General features: G+C 38.0%; 1 protein-coding gene across 1 annotated transcript in view; it reads left to right on the top strand.

Annotated features, from left to right (window-relative positions):
• LOC117370825 (dedicator of cytokinesis protein 3-like) overlaps positions 1 to 15,999 on the top strand; it is a 184,802-nt gene that overhangs the window by 148,437 nt on the left and 20,366 nt on the right. The window contains exons 15-32 of the mRNA XM_055221625.1: positions 216 to 340; positions 647 to 809; positions 1,495 to 1,601; positions 1,851 to 2,022; positions 2,713 to 2,810; positions 3,047 to 3,130; positions 3,354 to 3,454; positions 3,576 to 3,657; positions 5,592 to 5,762; positions 8,625 to 8,817; positions 9,983 to 10,110; positions 10,732 to 10,878; positions 11,912 to 12,010; positions 12,872 to 12,966; positions 13,108 to 13,183; positions 14,706 to 14,806; positions 15,408 to 15,466; positions 15,526 to 15,674. Of these exons, the coding sequence (XP_055077600.1) occupies positions 216 to 340; positions 647 to 809; positions 1,495 to 1,601; positions 1,851 to 2,022; positions 2,713 to 2,810; positions 3,047 to 3,130; positions 3,354 to 3,454; positions 3,576 to 3,657; positions 5,592 to 5,762; positions 8,625 to 8,817; positions 9,983 to 10,110; positions 10,732 to 10,878; positions 11,912 to 12,010; positions 12,872 to 12,966; positions 13,108 to 13,183; positions 14,706 to 14,806; positions 15,408 to 15,466; positions 15,526 to 15,674 (2,150 nt within the window). The remainder of the gene's footprint in view (positions 1 to 215; positions 341 to 646; positions 810 to 1,494; positions 1,602 to 1,850; positions 2,023 to 2,712; positions 2,811 to 3,046; positions 3,131 to 3,353; positions 3,455 to 3,575; positions 3,658 to 5,591; positions 5,763 to 8,624; positions 8,818 to 9,982; positions 10,111 to 10,731; positions 10,879 to 11,911; positions 12,011 to 12,871; positions 12,967 to 13,107; positions 13,184 to 14,705; positions 14,807 to 15,407; positions 15,467 to 15,525; positions 15,675 to 15,999) is intronic.

Raw genomic sequence — 15,999 nt, 5'->3', positions numbered from 1 at the left:
TTACCTAACCTATTTGCTTTAAGTTATACAAATAGAAATGTCCAGGTTAAGATGCTTAACATTACGTTTGGCCAAATTAACAGTGGAGAAATGGAGAAATTGTACATGCTGTTGTGTGTTATGCTATATGGCCATGTAATACATGTAATTATTATGAAATTATATATTTTTTTCTTAGTTAACTGTGATAACATTTTTGTTCTTTTTGTAACCAGGTGACATCCGAAATGACCTGTATCTGACCCTGGAGCGAGGAGACTTTGAGCGAGGAGGAAAGAGTGTCCAGAAGAACATCGAAGTCACTGTCTATGTGCTGTATGCAGACGGAGAGATCCTCAAGGTATTAGCAAATATGCTCAACAATAAGATAGGCATTCTAGAGACAAATGTATATATTCTATGTATTATTAGTTTCAGACAGTTTCTGTCTTAGTTTCTGTGATATTTCTCAGTCCTCCACATTATATTTTATTCAATCTAAATTATTATTATTTTTTCAATATTTTATCAAAATCTTGTATTTACCTCCAAATGAAGAAGTTGCAATATAGTAAATTATTTGTTTTTGCAATACTGTATTTACTCATCATTGGTGCATACTACTCTACTATATAGTGCATAATTAGCATGTTCTTCTTCTCTCCAGGACTGCATCAGCCTGGGGTCTGGAGAGCCCAACATCCCAGAACACCGCTCGTTTGTCCTGTACCACAACAACAGTCCACGCTGGAATGAAGTAATCAAACTGCCCATCCCCATAGACCGCTTCAGAGGCTCCCACCTGCGCTTTGAGTTCAGGCACTGCTCCAGTAAGACAGCTATCACTCACTCTACAACACAGACTGTCACAGTTATTATTTATAGATGTGGGTCACAGTGGCTTAGTGGATTAAGCTTTTGCCCACCAACGAGAGGGTTGCTGCTTCAAACCATGTTCAAAGGAGTAATTGTTGGACTTTAAGTCTCTAGTGTGTCTCAGTGTTTCTGAAATTGTTGCTCCAGTAAGACAGCTATCACTCACTCTACAACACAGACTGTCACAGTTATTATTTATAGATGTGGGTCACAGTGGCTTAGTGGATTAAGCTTTTGCCCACCAACGAGAGGGTTGCTGCTTCAAACCATGTTCAAAGGAATAATTCTTGGACTTTAAGTCTCTAGTGTGTCTCAGTGTTTCTGAAATTGTAGTATGCATACCATTGATGTTAGACTGCTTTTACAAGGGGCCCTCTACAGTTCTAGTGTTCGTATTATGTAGAGACAAATTCATGTTTTGTCATCTTTTGGGTTTTTCATTATTAGGTTTGGCATTAATTTAGCCCTGACATAGACTGGGCTTAGATCTGGTGAGACCCAGAAAGGCAAATATTATTAGAACATAGGTGACCTGAAGGTTCTGGGCATGTCATTTAGTTGCGTTATCTTATTTGTATTCATTAATTTTTTGTTATGATTTTTACTTGCCATAATAGTTTGTGTGTGTTTGTTTTACAGCTAAAGACAAAGGAGAGAAGAAGCTGTTTGGGTTCTCTTTTACTCCTCTGATGAGAGAAGATGGGACGACGCTGTCAGACGAGAACCATGAACTTTATGTTTACAAGGTCTGGATATATGCCATCTATTCCTGTTTCACAAAAGATAACAAATACTTTATAATTAGATGCAGACTGCACACAGCAGACTCATTTTGACACCAAGAGCTGCTTTTACAATATTTATGTACTGGGGAAAAATTTTGCTTTTACTTTATTATATGATTTAGTTATTATTTTCAGTTGAAATTATAACTCAATTCGAATTACTCTTTCAGCAGATTAATTACCATGTATTTTGTTTATGTATTCCAATAGTGTGATGAGAACACAACGTTCAGTAACCACGCCCTGTACCTGGGCCTGCCCTGCTGCAAAGAGGACTTTAACAGCTGCCCCAACATCCCCTCCAGCCTCATCTTCCAACGCAACACCAAGGAGAGCTTCTGGATCTCCACCCAGCTCTCCTCCACCAAGCTCACCCAGAATGGTACGTAGTTTTCATCAGGGTCTAGTCCTTGTTTAGACCTGGCTTAGTCCTGTTTAGACCTGGTTTAGTCTTGGTTTATACGCCTCATCTTCTAGTTCAACACTAAGGAGAGCTTCTGGATTTCCAGCCATCTCTCCTCCACCAAGCTCTCCTGGTGAATGGTGAGTGGTTTTAGCCAGGGTCTAGTCCTGGTTTACACCTGGTTAAGTACTGGTTTAGACCTGGTCTAGATCTGGAAAAGTACTGGTTTAGTCCTTTTTTTATATATGTCATCTTCCAACGCAACACCAAGGAGACCTTTTGGATCTCCACCCAGCTCTCCTCCACCAAGCTCAACGTGTAGTTCTATTTTAAACCTGGTAAAGTATTGGTTTAGTCCTGGTCCAGAGATTTTGGATCCCCACCCAGGTCTCTTTGACTAAGCTCACTTAGAACAGTGCATAGTTTTAATCAGGGTCTAGTTCTGGTTTGGGCCTGGTTAAGCACTGTTTCAGTTCTGGTTTAGTCCTAATTTACGCCTGGTTTAGTCCTGGTTTATATGCCTCATATTAAGTCTTAACACCTACGTGATCTTCACTCAGGTCTGCTAAACAGTGGACAATAAATACTGAAATAGGTTTTACTTGTTAATGACCTAAATATGAACATATGAGTGTTTAAATCTTTTTGAAATCTTGTTTTTGTTTACAGTGGACTTATTGGCTCTTCTCAAGTGGAAAGCCCATCCAGACCGGGTCATGGACATCTTGGGACGCTTACGACATGTCAGCGGAGAGGAGATAGTCAAGGTTATCCATAAATATAATTTTACCATTTATAAATACTTGATTATATAATTTATGCATGCATCATCTTAATGATATGTGGCCCTCATTCCAGAAGTTTGTTCCACTTTGTAATTTCAATAGATCTTGCCTGCTCCTTGTTTCCTCAATGAGATGAGATGGACAAACGTGTTATATATGGTCAACATGAAGCCTGTGAAGTACATATTCATGTTAATAACTTTTTTTTTTTTTGGCAGTTTCTTCAAGATATTTTGGACACTTTGTTCTCCATTCTTGATGACAACACAGACAAATATGGACCTCTGGTGTTCCAGTCACTGGTATGTGGGTCATCACATAATTCTGTATGTGTACCTGGCTTAGTCCTGGTGGTGTGGTTCTGTCCTTCTTTAGCACTGGGACTAGAGCAACATTAGTAGTTGTTTTTTTTCTATTTTGCACCATATTACATCCAGTTATTCAGTCATTCGATGTTTAGGAGTATGTTTCATTTGATTGCTTACAAGAAAACCCATTGATGTCTAAGGTCATATCTCTGCTTAGGTCTTCATCATAAACCTGCTCAGGGACAGTAAGTACTACCACTTCAAGCCTGTGATGGACACATACATCCAGAAGCACTTTGCTGGAGCGCTGGCCTACAAGTAAGTACCACTTACTTTAAATATATGACTTTACGTATGTATTATCTATATCTCTTACTGTAAAGGCGTACTATCCATGACTTATTTATACTGTATATTTGATTCCATTATTTTGTTATAGGGAGCTGATTCGCTGTCTAAAGTGGTACATGGACCGCTCTGCAGAAGTGGTTAGACAAGATCATATACAGGAAGCTATGAGGGTAAAAGATACTTTATGATCAAATACATTATATATGACAACTCCATTACAGTTATAAAATACACCAGATAGTACTCAGGAAATACATTTATCTTTTACTTTACTTTTCTTTGGTTTTAACTCACCATGAACCATGAAGTAATGCAATAACTACAAATAATCAACAAATTCTGCTAAAAATGTGTCTCTAAAATGATTCATTTATTCAGTTAAAGAAGATGTGTGTTATGTTGACTGTGTGTTCATGACTTTCAAAAATCTGATTTCACTATTTCAGATGGAGGGCCGGGGCTTTTATAACACTATCGGAGATAAAAAAAAATAAATAAAAATAAATAAATTCTTTCATAGAATTCTGACTGTCCCTCCAGATGAATTGATGTCAGATGTCATGGTAACCCAACCAACACATGTGACAAAAAGAGTGGAATAACATTCTTCAAAATAGCCTTTACTCTATGCTCTGGTCACAGCTCTACACACTCTTGGTATTTCACTAATGAAAAACCCTGTACTCGGTTTATTTTCTATGTAAAAAAAATCTTTTATAAGCAGTCAGGTCAAAATAAGTCAGCTATGTAACTGTGTGCATCTAATTATAAAGAGTTTTACTGTCCAATAATCCGAAAATTCACTGTTGGCAGTCTAGTTGTTGTCAGCTTTAACTCTGCTCTGGCCTTTGAAGGTTGTGAAATGCTCTTATAAGCTCATCACTATGAATAATTAGGATGTTCAAGGTGCATTAGGTGTGTGAATGGTTTGTATTTGGACCACTGCAAAACAGTGGTGCCCTACACTACACTATACTACACTATCTCGAGACCCCCTGCTATCCTCTCTATTCCCTTGTTCAAAGCAAAGTGTTTTCATCATTTTTGCAGGATGAAGGGACAGAGAATACTTTATACCACACTATACTATGTACTGGTGTAGCACATTTAGCAGACAGCCACAGCTCAGCATTTTAAAATATTCATGACACTCAGTTGTATCAAATAGGTCACCAGCTACTGTGAGCAAGTGCCCCACCTGAATTATTGAGATCAAGTTCGACACGTGCTGGATCTTAGGTTCTATAATGAGAGGATATATTCATACTTAATACTAATGTTGTCCAATTTAGGATTTGATAACGCAATGCACAGACAGTGAGAGTACAACATGATGTTTGATCAGTACATAGTATAACAACGTAACAACTTTTTGGTGGTTTTATTGTTTCCTGTTTTTGACAAAATTATTATTAGCACCAATTTGAAGCACGTGCCACTTAAATGTGGCATGAAATCCACGTTGTTTCTCAGTCTTCTGCATTATTTTGAAGCTGCCGTTATTTTTGACACGAACGGACCATGCGTCTCTCCGATCTTAAATCAGAGGCAGGATACAGTTCTAGACTTGTATATGTAAAGTTTTCTCAAAGCGTGTGGTTCTGGCTGGTCAGGGACCCTAGTTTCCATAGTCCATTACCATAATACTACAAAGCATATCTGTTAGTGGCATTTTACATTTTATTTTGTTTCACATTATTTTGTCATAAAACATGAAATATTGCCAAGATGTCCAACTATATTTAAAGGTGCACTATGTGACTCTTTGAGAAATGGTCTGCAACTGCTTGTTTCCATGGAGTTGTTCTTTTTTCCACTGGATTGTCCCATAGTGTGGCATTAACCTTATTTATCTCCATAGAGGCAACCAGGCATCACCACTCCAAGTAAAAATGCATACTTGAAGGTATTTCAACTGGAATTTATTAACTGCCAGATACAAAAGTTAAATGCCATACTCTGAAACATTCTAAGCAAAGCAATCACATCTGAATAGAGACAAAGCAGATGGTGTGACCTTCACTAAAATACATATTGCATCTTTAAAAATGGGTCAGAAATACACAACAGTTGTTTTTCTAATTCTGCCCCACTCCCTTCTCAGGCTCTGGAATACCTGTTTAAGTTCATCGTGCAGTCTCGGCTGCTCTACGCAAGAGCCACCTGTGGGATGGAGGAGGACCTGTTCAGGACCAGTATCCAGGAGCTGTTCCAGTCCATCCGCTTTGTGCTCAGTCTGGACAGCCGCAACTCTGAGACCCTCATCTTCACACAGGTAACACAGTGTACATACGTGGATATTTATGTTACTTTTTTTACCATGCAAAACACTGAGAACAAATTCTTATTTAGAACACCACTTACAACATCATTTTGCATATTATAAATTACTTATCTATTTCCTTTCTTTTCTTTTTTGTTGTTTTTAAAAACCTGTTTTCTAGACTATTTAAAATTACAGTAATTCAAATTTAGTTTTCAACTTGTATTTATGAACTAATTATTTTTGTATTATTGTTTTATTTTCACAATTTTGCGCTATATTAAAAACCTTTGGTAATTTATTTGTGTTTTAATATCCAGAAAATCCCAGACAAGGCTATGTACTAAATGATGCCTTAATTTGCAAAGCAAGTTAGTCTAACAAAAATGTATCAGTTAGCCTCACCAGTCTACTCAAAGAATATAGTAACAAAAATAAATAACTACAACTACAAATTATATCTTCTGTGATATTGGGCCCTCTCCAGTGCTTGAGAACCACATCTCAACCTAGAAATCTCTTCCTGAATGTAGCTATGCCTTTGACTCTTTTTAGTAGCTTGTAGATTAGCCTAACTTTTTGTTAGCATGCTTCTTTTAATTTAGCTAGTTTTTATTTATTTAACCATCCTTTCTCTCCTTTTTACCTCCCACTCGGACCTATATCTTCATCCTTATTTGCTGTTTTCCCACAATCCTTTGCTCTGTGGGTGCACCCTAGGGCTCCCAGCCTTGTCCCGTTTCAACCCAGACCCCTGCCCCACCTCCTGGACCTCCCTTAGCTCTAGCCGCTACCCTGGGTCAAACGTTCCCCTCTGGCCCTGGACAGCCCCCTGGTGGCGGGCAGGGGAATTGCACCCAGGCACTTGGCTCCGGTGCAGCACGGGCCTCTCCTCTCTCCGTGAGTACAGAGCAGTGTGGATGGAGCCCAGTCCGGTACAGCGCCCCCTACCTGCTGTGTGTCAAAATAACCACTGTTTTTGCTTTCACTAACTTTGTGCTATCTTTGAGATCACGTGGGATTTGCACCAAAATACACCTTAAATACATGTAACCCTCCTGTCCCAAGTATAGATGGAAATGAATGGATAACAGGAGAAAATGTTTATTTGTCACAAACTGAGAAAATTTCAGTGTGGCAACTCTATTATTCTTGCCTGGCACATGCAGAATCATTTCATGTGAAATGAAGCAGCTCATTGGTCACCTCTCATTTACAAACAAAATGAAACTTCTGTCACCTCAGTTTAGTGCTGTGTTCATTGATTCTTCAGAAATCCTGATGTTTTTCAGTCCCCTGTGATATTTTTTTCCAGTTTTTTCCTCATAACCAGCCATATTTGCTTTGACATGGAAGGACCATGCAAGTCCCTGATTGGTCTCTGACCTGTCTCTCACATCTATCTGAACTTGAGGAAATTCACAGGTGGCCAGACTCACATCTTCATAAAGTATTGAAGAGATGTGTATCCCATCCCAGGCAACCAAAGTTCAAGAACAGCAATAGAATAAAAACTAAAATAAACAACACAAACTAATACGTGTACCAAAAACAGACTTTTATTTGTCTTGCTGTTGTGGCCAATATTGTGGCATTATTCAAATTAAAATTATTACTTTATTCCGTTACAGAAATGCTGTCATTGAAAATGTGTATTTCTGTATAATAGTCTATAATGGCTTTTAAAACAAAAATGTGACAAAACTGTTTTTTATGCTCACCATATAAACAAACATGCTTTGTATCCATTCATTTCCACTGTCTGATGTCTCTTAAACGCATCACAAACACAAGTAACTCAACTCCGCTCTTCACTTGTTCAACTGTCACATCCCTGTCCATAATAATCCATCTATCAGCAGACGGCCAAATGTCCCGATGCAGTGAACGCCCCTCAGCACCAAGGCTGTTCAGGCTCCATTAAGTCAGGCCTTGATGTCAGCATTCATTAAACAAAACTGCCATTTACAGCAAAACCAGTGGCACTGAATGCATCATTTAAACAAAGACCACAGCATTCACGAAAACTACAAACAACTTTTGGTACATAATAGTATAGAAAACAAAGTACAACACAAACAGAGCCTGCCATTAGTCGTGTTCACACAAAATTGTTAATTCATTTAGATTAGGGATCATCTGTAATGCAGTTTTTGTCTATAAATATCAAAACAGATGCAGTTCTATTTAACAGTGTGAGAGGAGCTGCCAGTGCCTGAATTAACCTGCATATAGGTCACGTACAAGTTTTTCCTCATTCTCAGTATATGGACAGGTGATGCCTCATGTGAAAGCTCAGAACCTCCAGAATTCACTCACTGACCTGGAGAGGCTGAGTAATGATTGCCTGCAGGTGCTGGGGTTCAGGGATTCAGATCAGAGAGTCCTTTTGAGCTGAAATTGGCAACACTAATGATAAACATATTCTGCTTTGATCGAATAACCATCTTGAGAACCAAAAATGACAACAACGGCAACTTGGACATCATATCCAATGTTTTTCAGCCCTTCTGACCTGCACCCATAACTCTCTCTCACACATTTATACTTGGCATGTCTCCAATACAATGATATGACTCACAATGTTGATTTGGCTTTGACTCTATTACAACTTAAAAAAGAGCTAAATTTCACAATGCTCTATTATTATTACTACTATTGTTAACTTAAAAATGGCTTCCTCCCTTAATTTCCTGCTATATCATTTTTTTACCTACACCTAAATTGTGAGGCTGCCATTTTGAAATTTAGCTCTTGACTTTTAGCATTAATCTTTCTTCTTTATGTATCCTCACTGGGTTCCAACTTATTTCCCTCCCTCACAACTACCTCTCTCCTCTCCTCCTCACCATCTGTCTCTCCTGTCTTTTCCAGGCTGCTCTGCTCAACTCGTTCCCGGCCATCTTTGATGAGCTCCTGCAGATGTTCTCGGTGCAGGAGGTGGCAGAGTTTGTGCGTGGGACACTGGGGAGCATGCCCTCTACAGTGCACATAGGACAGTCCATGGACGTGGTCAAACTGCAGTCCATTGCCCGCACTGTGGATAGCAAGCTCTTCTCTTTCCCAGGTAACACTACAGGTTATACAGTTATACCTGCAAGTCTCCATGGAGATGTTGTAGCTTTGTCTGGATTATTCTTCAGTATGGTATTAAACTTATGCCCATGGAGATATATGATGCCAAGTTACTGGTCAAATCTGTGGAGAATCAAGCTTGTTTGTAGTGCATTTGGTAAGAATGTGTGCTTTGAAAGGTGTTTTGAAAATGATAAAATATAAGATAGATATATTTATTGCTATACTGTGAAATATTTCAGATAAAGCAACAATATCTCCATGGAGACAAGCAAGTAGGACACCCAATCACCTGAAAAGTTACAAATTTCACCTTAAAATGTTAAAAACACAGTGAACAGTTTAGATTTTTGTTTATATTTGTTTTTACAGAGTTTTAGCACAGATAAGTGACTGCAAAATAGAGTAGATGTAACACAGTGTTGTAGTTTTTACAGAAATAATATAATAATAATTCAAATATTTCTGTCAGTTTTATTGCCATTGTGAAGTGAACAAAATGTACAAACTAGGAACTTGCTTTGGTGTCATGGTGCAACAAAAATACTGACTAATAACAGTGATATTAAAAGTAAATGTATACATACATTTCCATAATTAAATGTATTATAATTATATTGTTGTGTAAATTTAAAAAATTTGCCATTTAAAATTAATCAGAAGCTTGCCATCCTTAACGTAAACTCATTGTTCCTGTCTAACAGCGGGATACTGCTCTAAGCTCCTCTATAATTCACTGAACACAATAGTATAAAAATATAATCAACCCTGCAATTTTTTCTTTTCTTGACATTTAAACAAGAGATGCTTAAATAATAGATGATACTTGTCTATAGTTGTTATTTCTGAAGTGATTTCTTGGCTAACCACGTCTCTGGATTTCACTAAAACTAAAAGTTAATCTAGGCTTTTAAGTTAATAATTTTACTTCGTGGTTGGACGCCAGCAACAGATATGAGGTACATAGTGCTAATCGCATAACTGTTGTGTAGGAACTATAATATTAACAAGGACCAAAATGTCTAAATTATATAACAGTTATGATTAGACCGATACAAATAAATGACAACACCTTTATTTTGTTAGATGTGTTCCTTGTGCTGTATAAAAACAGCTAACCTCTGTAATTTTTGTGCTCTTCTGTGCTGGTTGCTCAGAGTCGCGGAGGATTCTTCTGCCTGTGGTCCTGCATCACATTCACCTTCACCTTCGACAGCAGAAGGAGCTTCTCATCTGCTCAGGGATTCTCAGCTCCATCTTCTCCATCATCAACAACTGTGCCAGGGTACAAACATCATGTTGGGGTGCCACAAAAACTTCAATGCCAGTGTTTATTTACAGGTGGATTCATCAAGGGTGGTTTTTAACCGAGGATGGTTCCCCTTAACTCAGAGCTTGGCTCCCTAGAGGCCCCTCTTTGAAGCATACATAGATACAGACAGCCCCTTTAATCATGGCCCTGGGTTTCACTGCTGTATAACCTGATTTGATTCTGATTAGAGAAGGTTCATACCTACCACATTTAGTTGACTAGAGACATGAGTACAAATGTTTGTTATGCTCTTTATAGGCTTGTCAAAGTCTCTCAAAGCCTTACACTGCAAGTATTATTCATGGCAATAAGGTGCTTCTGTAGTCAAAGCTGCCCTGGGGCAGACTGACGGAAGGAAGGCCTCAATCTGGGCCTTTGGCCCATCTGACCATCAACACGCACTCTCACCACATTCAAATTATTCAAGATGGGTGAAGTATATAGTCTGTCAGGACACCACGAGAAAACCTGTATATCGAAATATGAAACAAAATACTTACACGTATTCTCAGCTTGTAGTGCACAGAAAGAGTCCTGCAAGACTTGTAACTGGAGTTTGTTGAAGCATTGTTATTAATTTTGGTGTTACTGTAGGAGACCTCCGTGCAGGAGGAGGTGGAGATGATGGTGGAGTCCTTATTGGACGTCCTCCTGCAAACGCTGCTGTCAATCATGAGCAAGAGCCAATCGCAGGAGGCGGTAAGGGGTCAACGCTGTCCGCAGTGCACCGCGGAGATCACTGTTAGTAACTAACACTCCACTACTACTTTTAATACCTCCCCCCTGTTCTGTCTGTGTGCTATCTCAAGTCTGGGCAGTGCTTACCGTATCATGGGTTTCAGTTTTCTGTTATAGGCTAGATTTTGAGGACAATAATCATTTATGTATATTTATTTATAGTTGTTAGATTGTTAATTGCTATGCCAATTATCCAAGTTTTTTCATAATTTTAAACCCATTGATTGGTTAAATTGACCAATGACCAAAATAATAATAAATTATTATTATATTAATATAATAAATATTATGATCTACTGCCTGTCTATCCCCATTCTATTCTTCTGCTCATTCTCCTTCTTGTTTGTTGTAAATGAGGCTGCGTTCACAGTTGCAAACACACTACATCAAAACTGTTGATGCTACTAAACTGAACCAGAACCAGACCAAGACCAAATCTAGTTTACATCAGGATAAACTGAGGTCAAACAAGTATCAGAATACGGGTGAACGCAGCCTAATATTTGTGAAAACTTGCTTTTGTCATTTCGTCACATGACTTCCTGTCCCTCGAAGATGGAAGCCTCCTCTGTTTTACAGTTGCCATGGTGAATCCTCTTTTCTGGGATCCATTGATCCCAGAAAAGAGGGATCAGTGGATAGTAACCTCAAGGTTTACTATCTCTGAGTTTTCTAACTCTGCTTCAAACCTGTTCAGTGAAACAGAAAATAAAAAACAGTTGTGTGTCTCAGGGGAGATTAACCTTGAGTTACCTCTTAAATCCAGAATTAATTGAACTTCCTTTGTGAAACAGGGCCTTTGTCTTTTTATGTTGGAATTTATGTTTTAAATCTGTTTTTATCTGTTATGCTATTCAGCTCATCCATTTGTTTGATTCATTTATTCATTTGTTTGTTACCTAATTTAGTTTAGTTGTGCTGTTTTTATTATTCTGTTGTGTTTTCCTGTTGTTGTTATTGGTGGTGTTGTTGTTTTTAACCAGCTATCTCTGCCTCTGACTGGCTGTTGTGTGTGATCCTGTCTTCTTATTGGCAGGGAGAGTACGTGTCCTGCCTCCTGTCCCTCCTTCGACAGATGACGGACATCCACTTCCAACACATGATGGAGAACTTCCAGAGCAAAGACGAGCTTAAGGTATGATTTTTACTTAATTATGTATAAGTACTAATTTTTCTGCAATATTTTAATTTTTAAATATAGCAGTTTGAATTAAGTTGAAGCATTGTACTTACAAATCAATACAAGGTTAAAAGAAAAGCTTGTCTAGCACCCTTTTCTGCCTCATAGGTACAAATTAAAGTGAGACTAAACACCTAAACTCTGCCCACAGCCACATTAAAATAGAGCTGTAAAACTGGGCAGTACCTGGAGGAGTACAGAAAAAGTGTGAGAGAGGAGGAGGGGCGGGGTCTAGAGGTATAAGAAACAGTGGACTATTGGGCATCCACATTTCAAACTTCGTCCCTGCAGCCAGGTATTTGTAACACCTGGCTGTAATCAGGGAAGTCTCTCTTGTGATGTCACCAACTACCATACATCGCAGAGGCCATTGAAGTCACTTTGACCAGAAAGCTGCAACTTGAACTAATTTGCACTAAAGTGGCCAAAAAAGAACTAGGAACAGTAAATAATGCTATTAAAACACAATATACACAGTTTAGTATCAAGTGTTTAGTTCCTCTTTAATGACAGCTAAGGCCTTAAGGTATTTCTATACACATATATTCTAAGTTAAACAAGAAATGTAAAAACTAAGTCCCCAAGTGCTTTGAAAAGTACTGCATAATATGAGATCTTTAAGGACAAAACAATAGATACTGTACATTTTATTTGGGCTTGTATTAGGTAATGTTTTTGAACTATGTATGTCCAAACTGTAGAAAAAGTAACTTCAAAATATATATGTTGGTCTTAATAATTCATATATAATATTATGAAGCTGACATTTCAACACTATACCCTGCTGAGTTGACTCTCTCTTCTCTCTTTGTGCAGGAGTTTCTGCTGAAGATTCTGTGTGTGTTCAGAAATCTGATGAAGCTGAGTATTTTCCCTCGGGACTGGAACGTTATGAGGCTCCTCACCAGCCAGTAAGACACACAACGTAGCATCTTAGCTAATATAGACACCTCACTTGTGTGCTTGACAGGCTTAGAAAGATGTATTAATTGAATTTCAATTTGTTTACATTTTACAAAAACATCTGACATTGTTCTGTCTTATTTCCCCAGCATCATCTTGACAACAACGCAATATCTCTCTCCAGCTCTTCACAAGAACTTTACAGATGCTGAGTTTGATTTTAAGGTACACGATCAGCAGGGATGTGCACAGACATTTTGAAGAGCAGGTGCTCAACCAAGAAAAACGGGCACTTTTCCATATCTCTTAAAATGAATGTGCCCATGTTTTTTTTTAAGTAAGCAAATATGATTTAGCTTCCTTACAGATTACTTTTGGGTGTGCGGCTGCTGAAGTTTTAGTAGCAAAGATTTGTGTATATAGGTGCATGAGCTGAGGGACCAAAAAGAATATTACAAAAATAACAGACAGAGCAAAAAAAGGATCATGTGAGGAGATTTTTGATAAAATAAAAGTAATTTCCTGTAATCTGGTACAGATACAGACTAATGAGATATAGGCTGATTGGTTGTAGTTACTTTGCTACAAGATTCAAAACAGTCAATTGCTTATTAGACTATAACAACTTCTTGCTTGTCATTAACTCCCATTTTAGAAATGCTCATCACTTGTGTCTGACTCCTATGTCAGTGGTTTTCTGTGGAGCTCCTCTGTTTCCTCCCTGCCTCTGCCCCTGCTCCATCGCACTGAGTCTGTCAGCTGCAGCCTCGCAGTGGGCTGTGTTAAGTATAAACTGGCTAAAAGCTTAGGTGGTGTAAAACACTGTTATGGACTAAAGTAAACTGTTCTACTTTCTTTGATTTGGCGTTATGTGCAGTTAAGGCACAAGTGGAGTCTGGAAGCTGCGACAGACAGATGCACATGAGGCAGGAGAGGGGGAGGAGCGTGGCTGTGAAGACTTGAGATAGAAGCTTATTGTTGAGTGTTTAAAACACATTTTACACATCTGCTGTCTTCATGGGGGAAATATTAAACCTAAAAATATATGTTTATCAGGGTGCTTGAGCACCGCCTGGGCTCTATTTGTACAGTCAGTGTGACACTACATATTTACTATCTGGTGTTCTGTTTTAAAACTAATTTTGGATTTTCTAATTAAAAACAAAACAAAAATACAAATTTAAAAAAAGTCCTGAAAACTTTATCATCCATTTTAAAATGTATTAATTGTGTGTACGCATATGAATTTGGCTTTCTGAAACTAATTCACCTCCATATCTACTGTAGTTTTATGTAAGCTACAATATTACAAACTAGTAATTCTATTGGTAAAATACACAAACCTCCAAAATCACTTTCCCTATGTGTATTCAAATAATCAGTTTAAGTTTGAACTGCCATTTAATAGGCAGTCGATTTAAAGGTAACAGCTGTAACCTGCAGGACTATTTATAAAAAATGATCAGTATCGTCCCAAATCATAGAGACCTTTTTGTGTTTATTGCAAGATAGTTTTAGCTGTAGGATCTAGCAATGCAAAGTAAAGTGCTCGCTCTACTTTCTGATTGGATAATATGATTGAGAAACAAAACACAACACAACTAGATGATGTTCAAAAAAATAAGAAACAAAAAGTACTATTCAAATGAAATGTCTACAATTCTCATTCAGCAATTAAACAAATATTATTAAAACATTTTACCAAGCAAGTTAATTTAAATCAGATGTTGTTTTTGTTTCTGTGCAGGTGTGGAACTCCTATTTCAGTCTGGCTGTGCTCTACATCAACCAACCCAGCCTTCAACTGGAGAACCTCAGCCCTACCAAGAAGAAGAAAATATTAGACAAGTATGATTTTTATCTCTCATCTTTTTGCTATTTCTGTAATATTTAGCGCCATAACAGCCACATCACTTTCTAAATGTCATGCATAGTAAATTTGTTGAGGAGTTGAAGGTGTATTTATAATGCAGTAGTGACAGTATAGCTCAGTGCTCTATTTTCTGAACCCTCCACATGACTTTTAACCATGGGGATGCTCATTTACTTTTTTAAATTGGTATTCTCCATTAAATTCTCCAATAACTTGACAAACCTAATGTGATGTGCAGTAGTTTCATTGGTGGGATACACGCTGATTGTGTTGTGATAGTGCTCTGAAGGGGGAGTGACTTAGTGTGGAAAGCAAAGGGAGGAAAGACTCAGAGTGAAATGTACTAAAGATGTTAACATGTTGTTTTTGACAACTATAGCATTTTCAAAACAATAAAAGGCAACATGCTGAATGTTTGCTGTTAATACTCCCATAGAAGTAAAATACTCTCTTTAAGGTTCATATATTTTAAGAACCACTCTGACCATATCACAAATTATGTTTAATTCCCCAAGTGAATTTTTATTTCATTTTAATAGTATGTTCATCTAATTTAATTCAATCTTTCATCTACAGATATGGAGACATGAGAGTGATGATGACCTACGACCTATTCAACATGTGGCAGAACCTGGGTATGTCTGATTTAAAAAAAAAAAACTGTTTAGGTTATTGATTTTGGATCTGATTTTAGGTGAAAACAAAATCCACTTCATACCTGGTATGATTGGACCGTTCCTGGGGGTGACTCTGGTTCCTCAGGTAGAGGTGAGGAACATCATGATTCCCATCTTCCACGACATGATGGACTGGGAACAGCGCAAGAACGGGAACTTCAAACAGGTGACAACTCAGGGGCTGAAAGGACGTAGCATGCTAAAGTGTCATAGTTTAAAGGAGACAGTATATTTGTATGTATGTGTATGTTCTTGGGACACCCAGGACACGCTTGAGAGCCTATGTCTCTAGGCTGGCCTTGGGATCCACTGGAGGAGCTGGAGGAAGTGTCTGGGGTGTAGTGTCTGGGAGTCCCTGCTTGGGCTGCTGCCCCGTGACCTGGCCCGGATAAGCGGAAAAATATTGATGGATTTTAATTGTATTTTGTATTTGTATGTGTTTATTAAAGGGACAATCAATATTAAAGAATTAACATAATGCAAAAAGAAAT

This window comes from Periophthalmus magnuspinnatus, chromosome 5, assembly GCF_009829125.3.
Source record: "Periophthalmus magnuspinnatus isolate fPerMag1 chromosome 5, fPerMag1.2.pri, whole genome shotgun sequence".
NCBI classification, from domain to species: domain Eukaryota; kingdom Metazoa; phylum Chordata; class Actinopteri; order Gobiiformes; family Gobiidae; genus Periophthalmus; species Periophthalmus magnuspinnatus.
The sequence above is the reverse complement of the archived record's forward strand: the minus strand, read 5'-3'. Positions and strand labels throughout refer to the sequence as shown.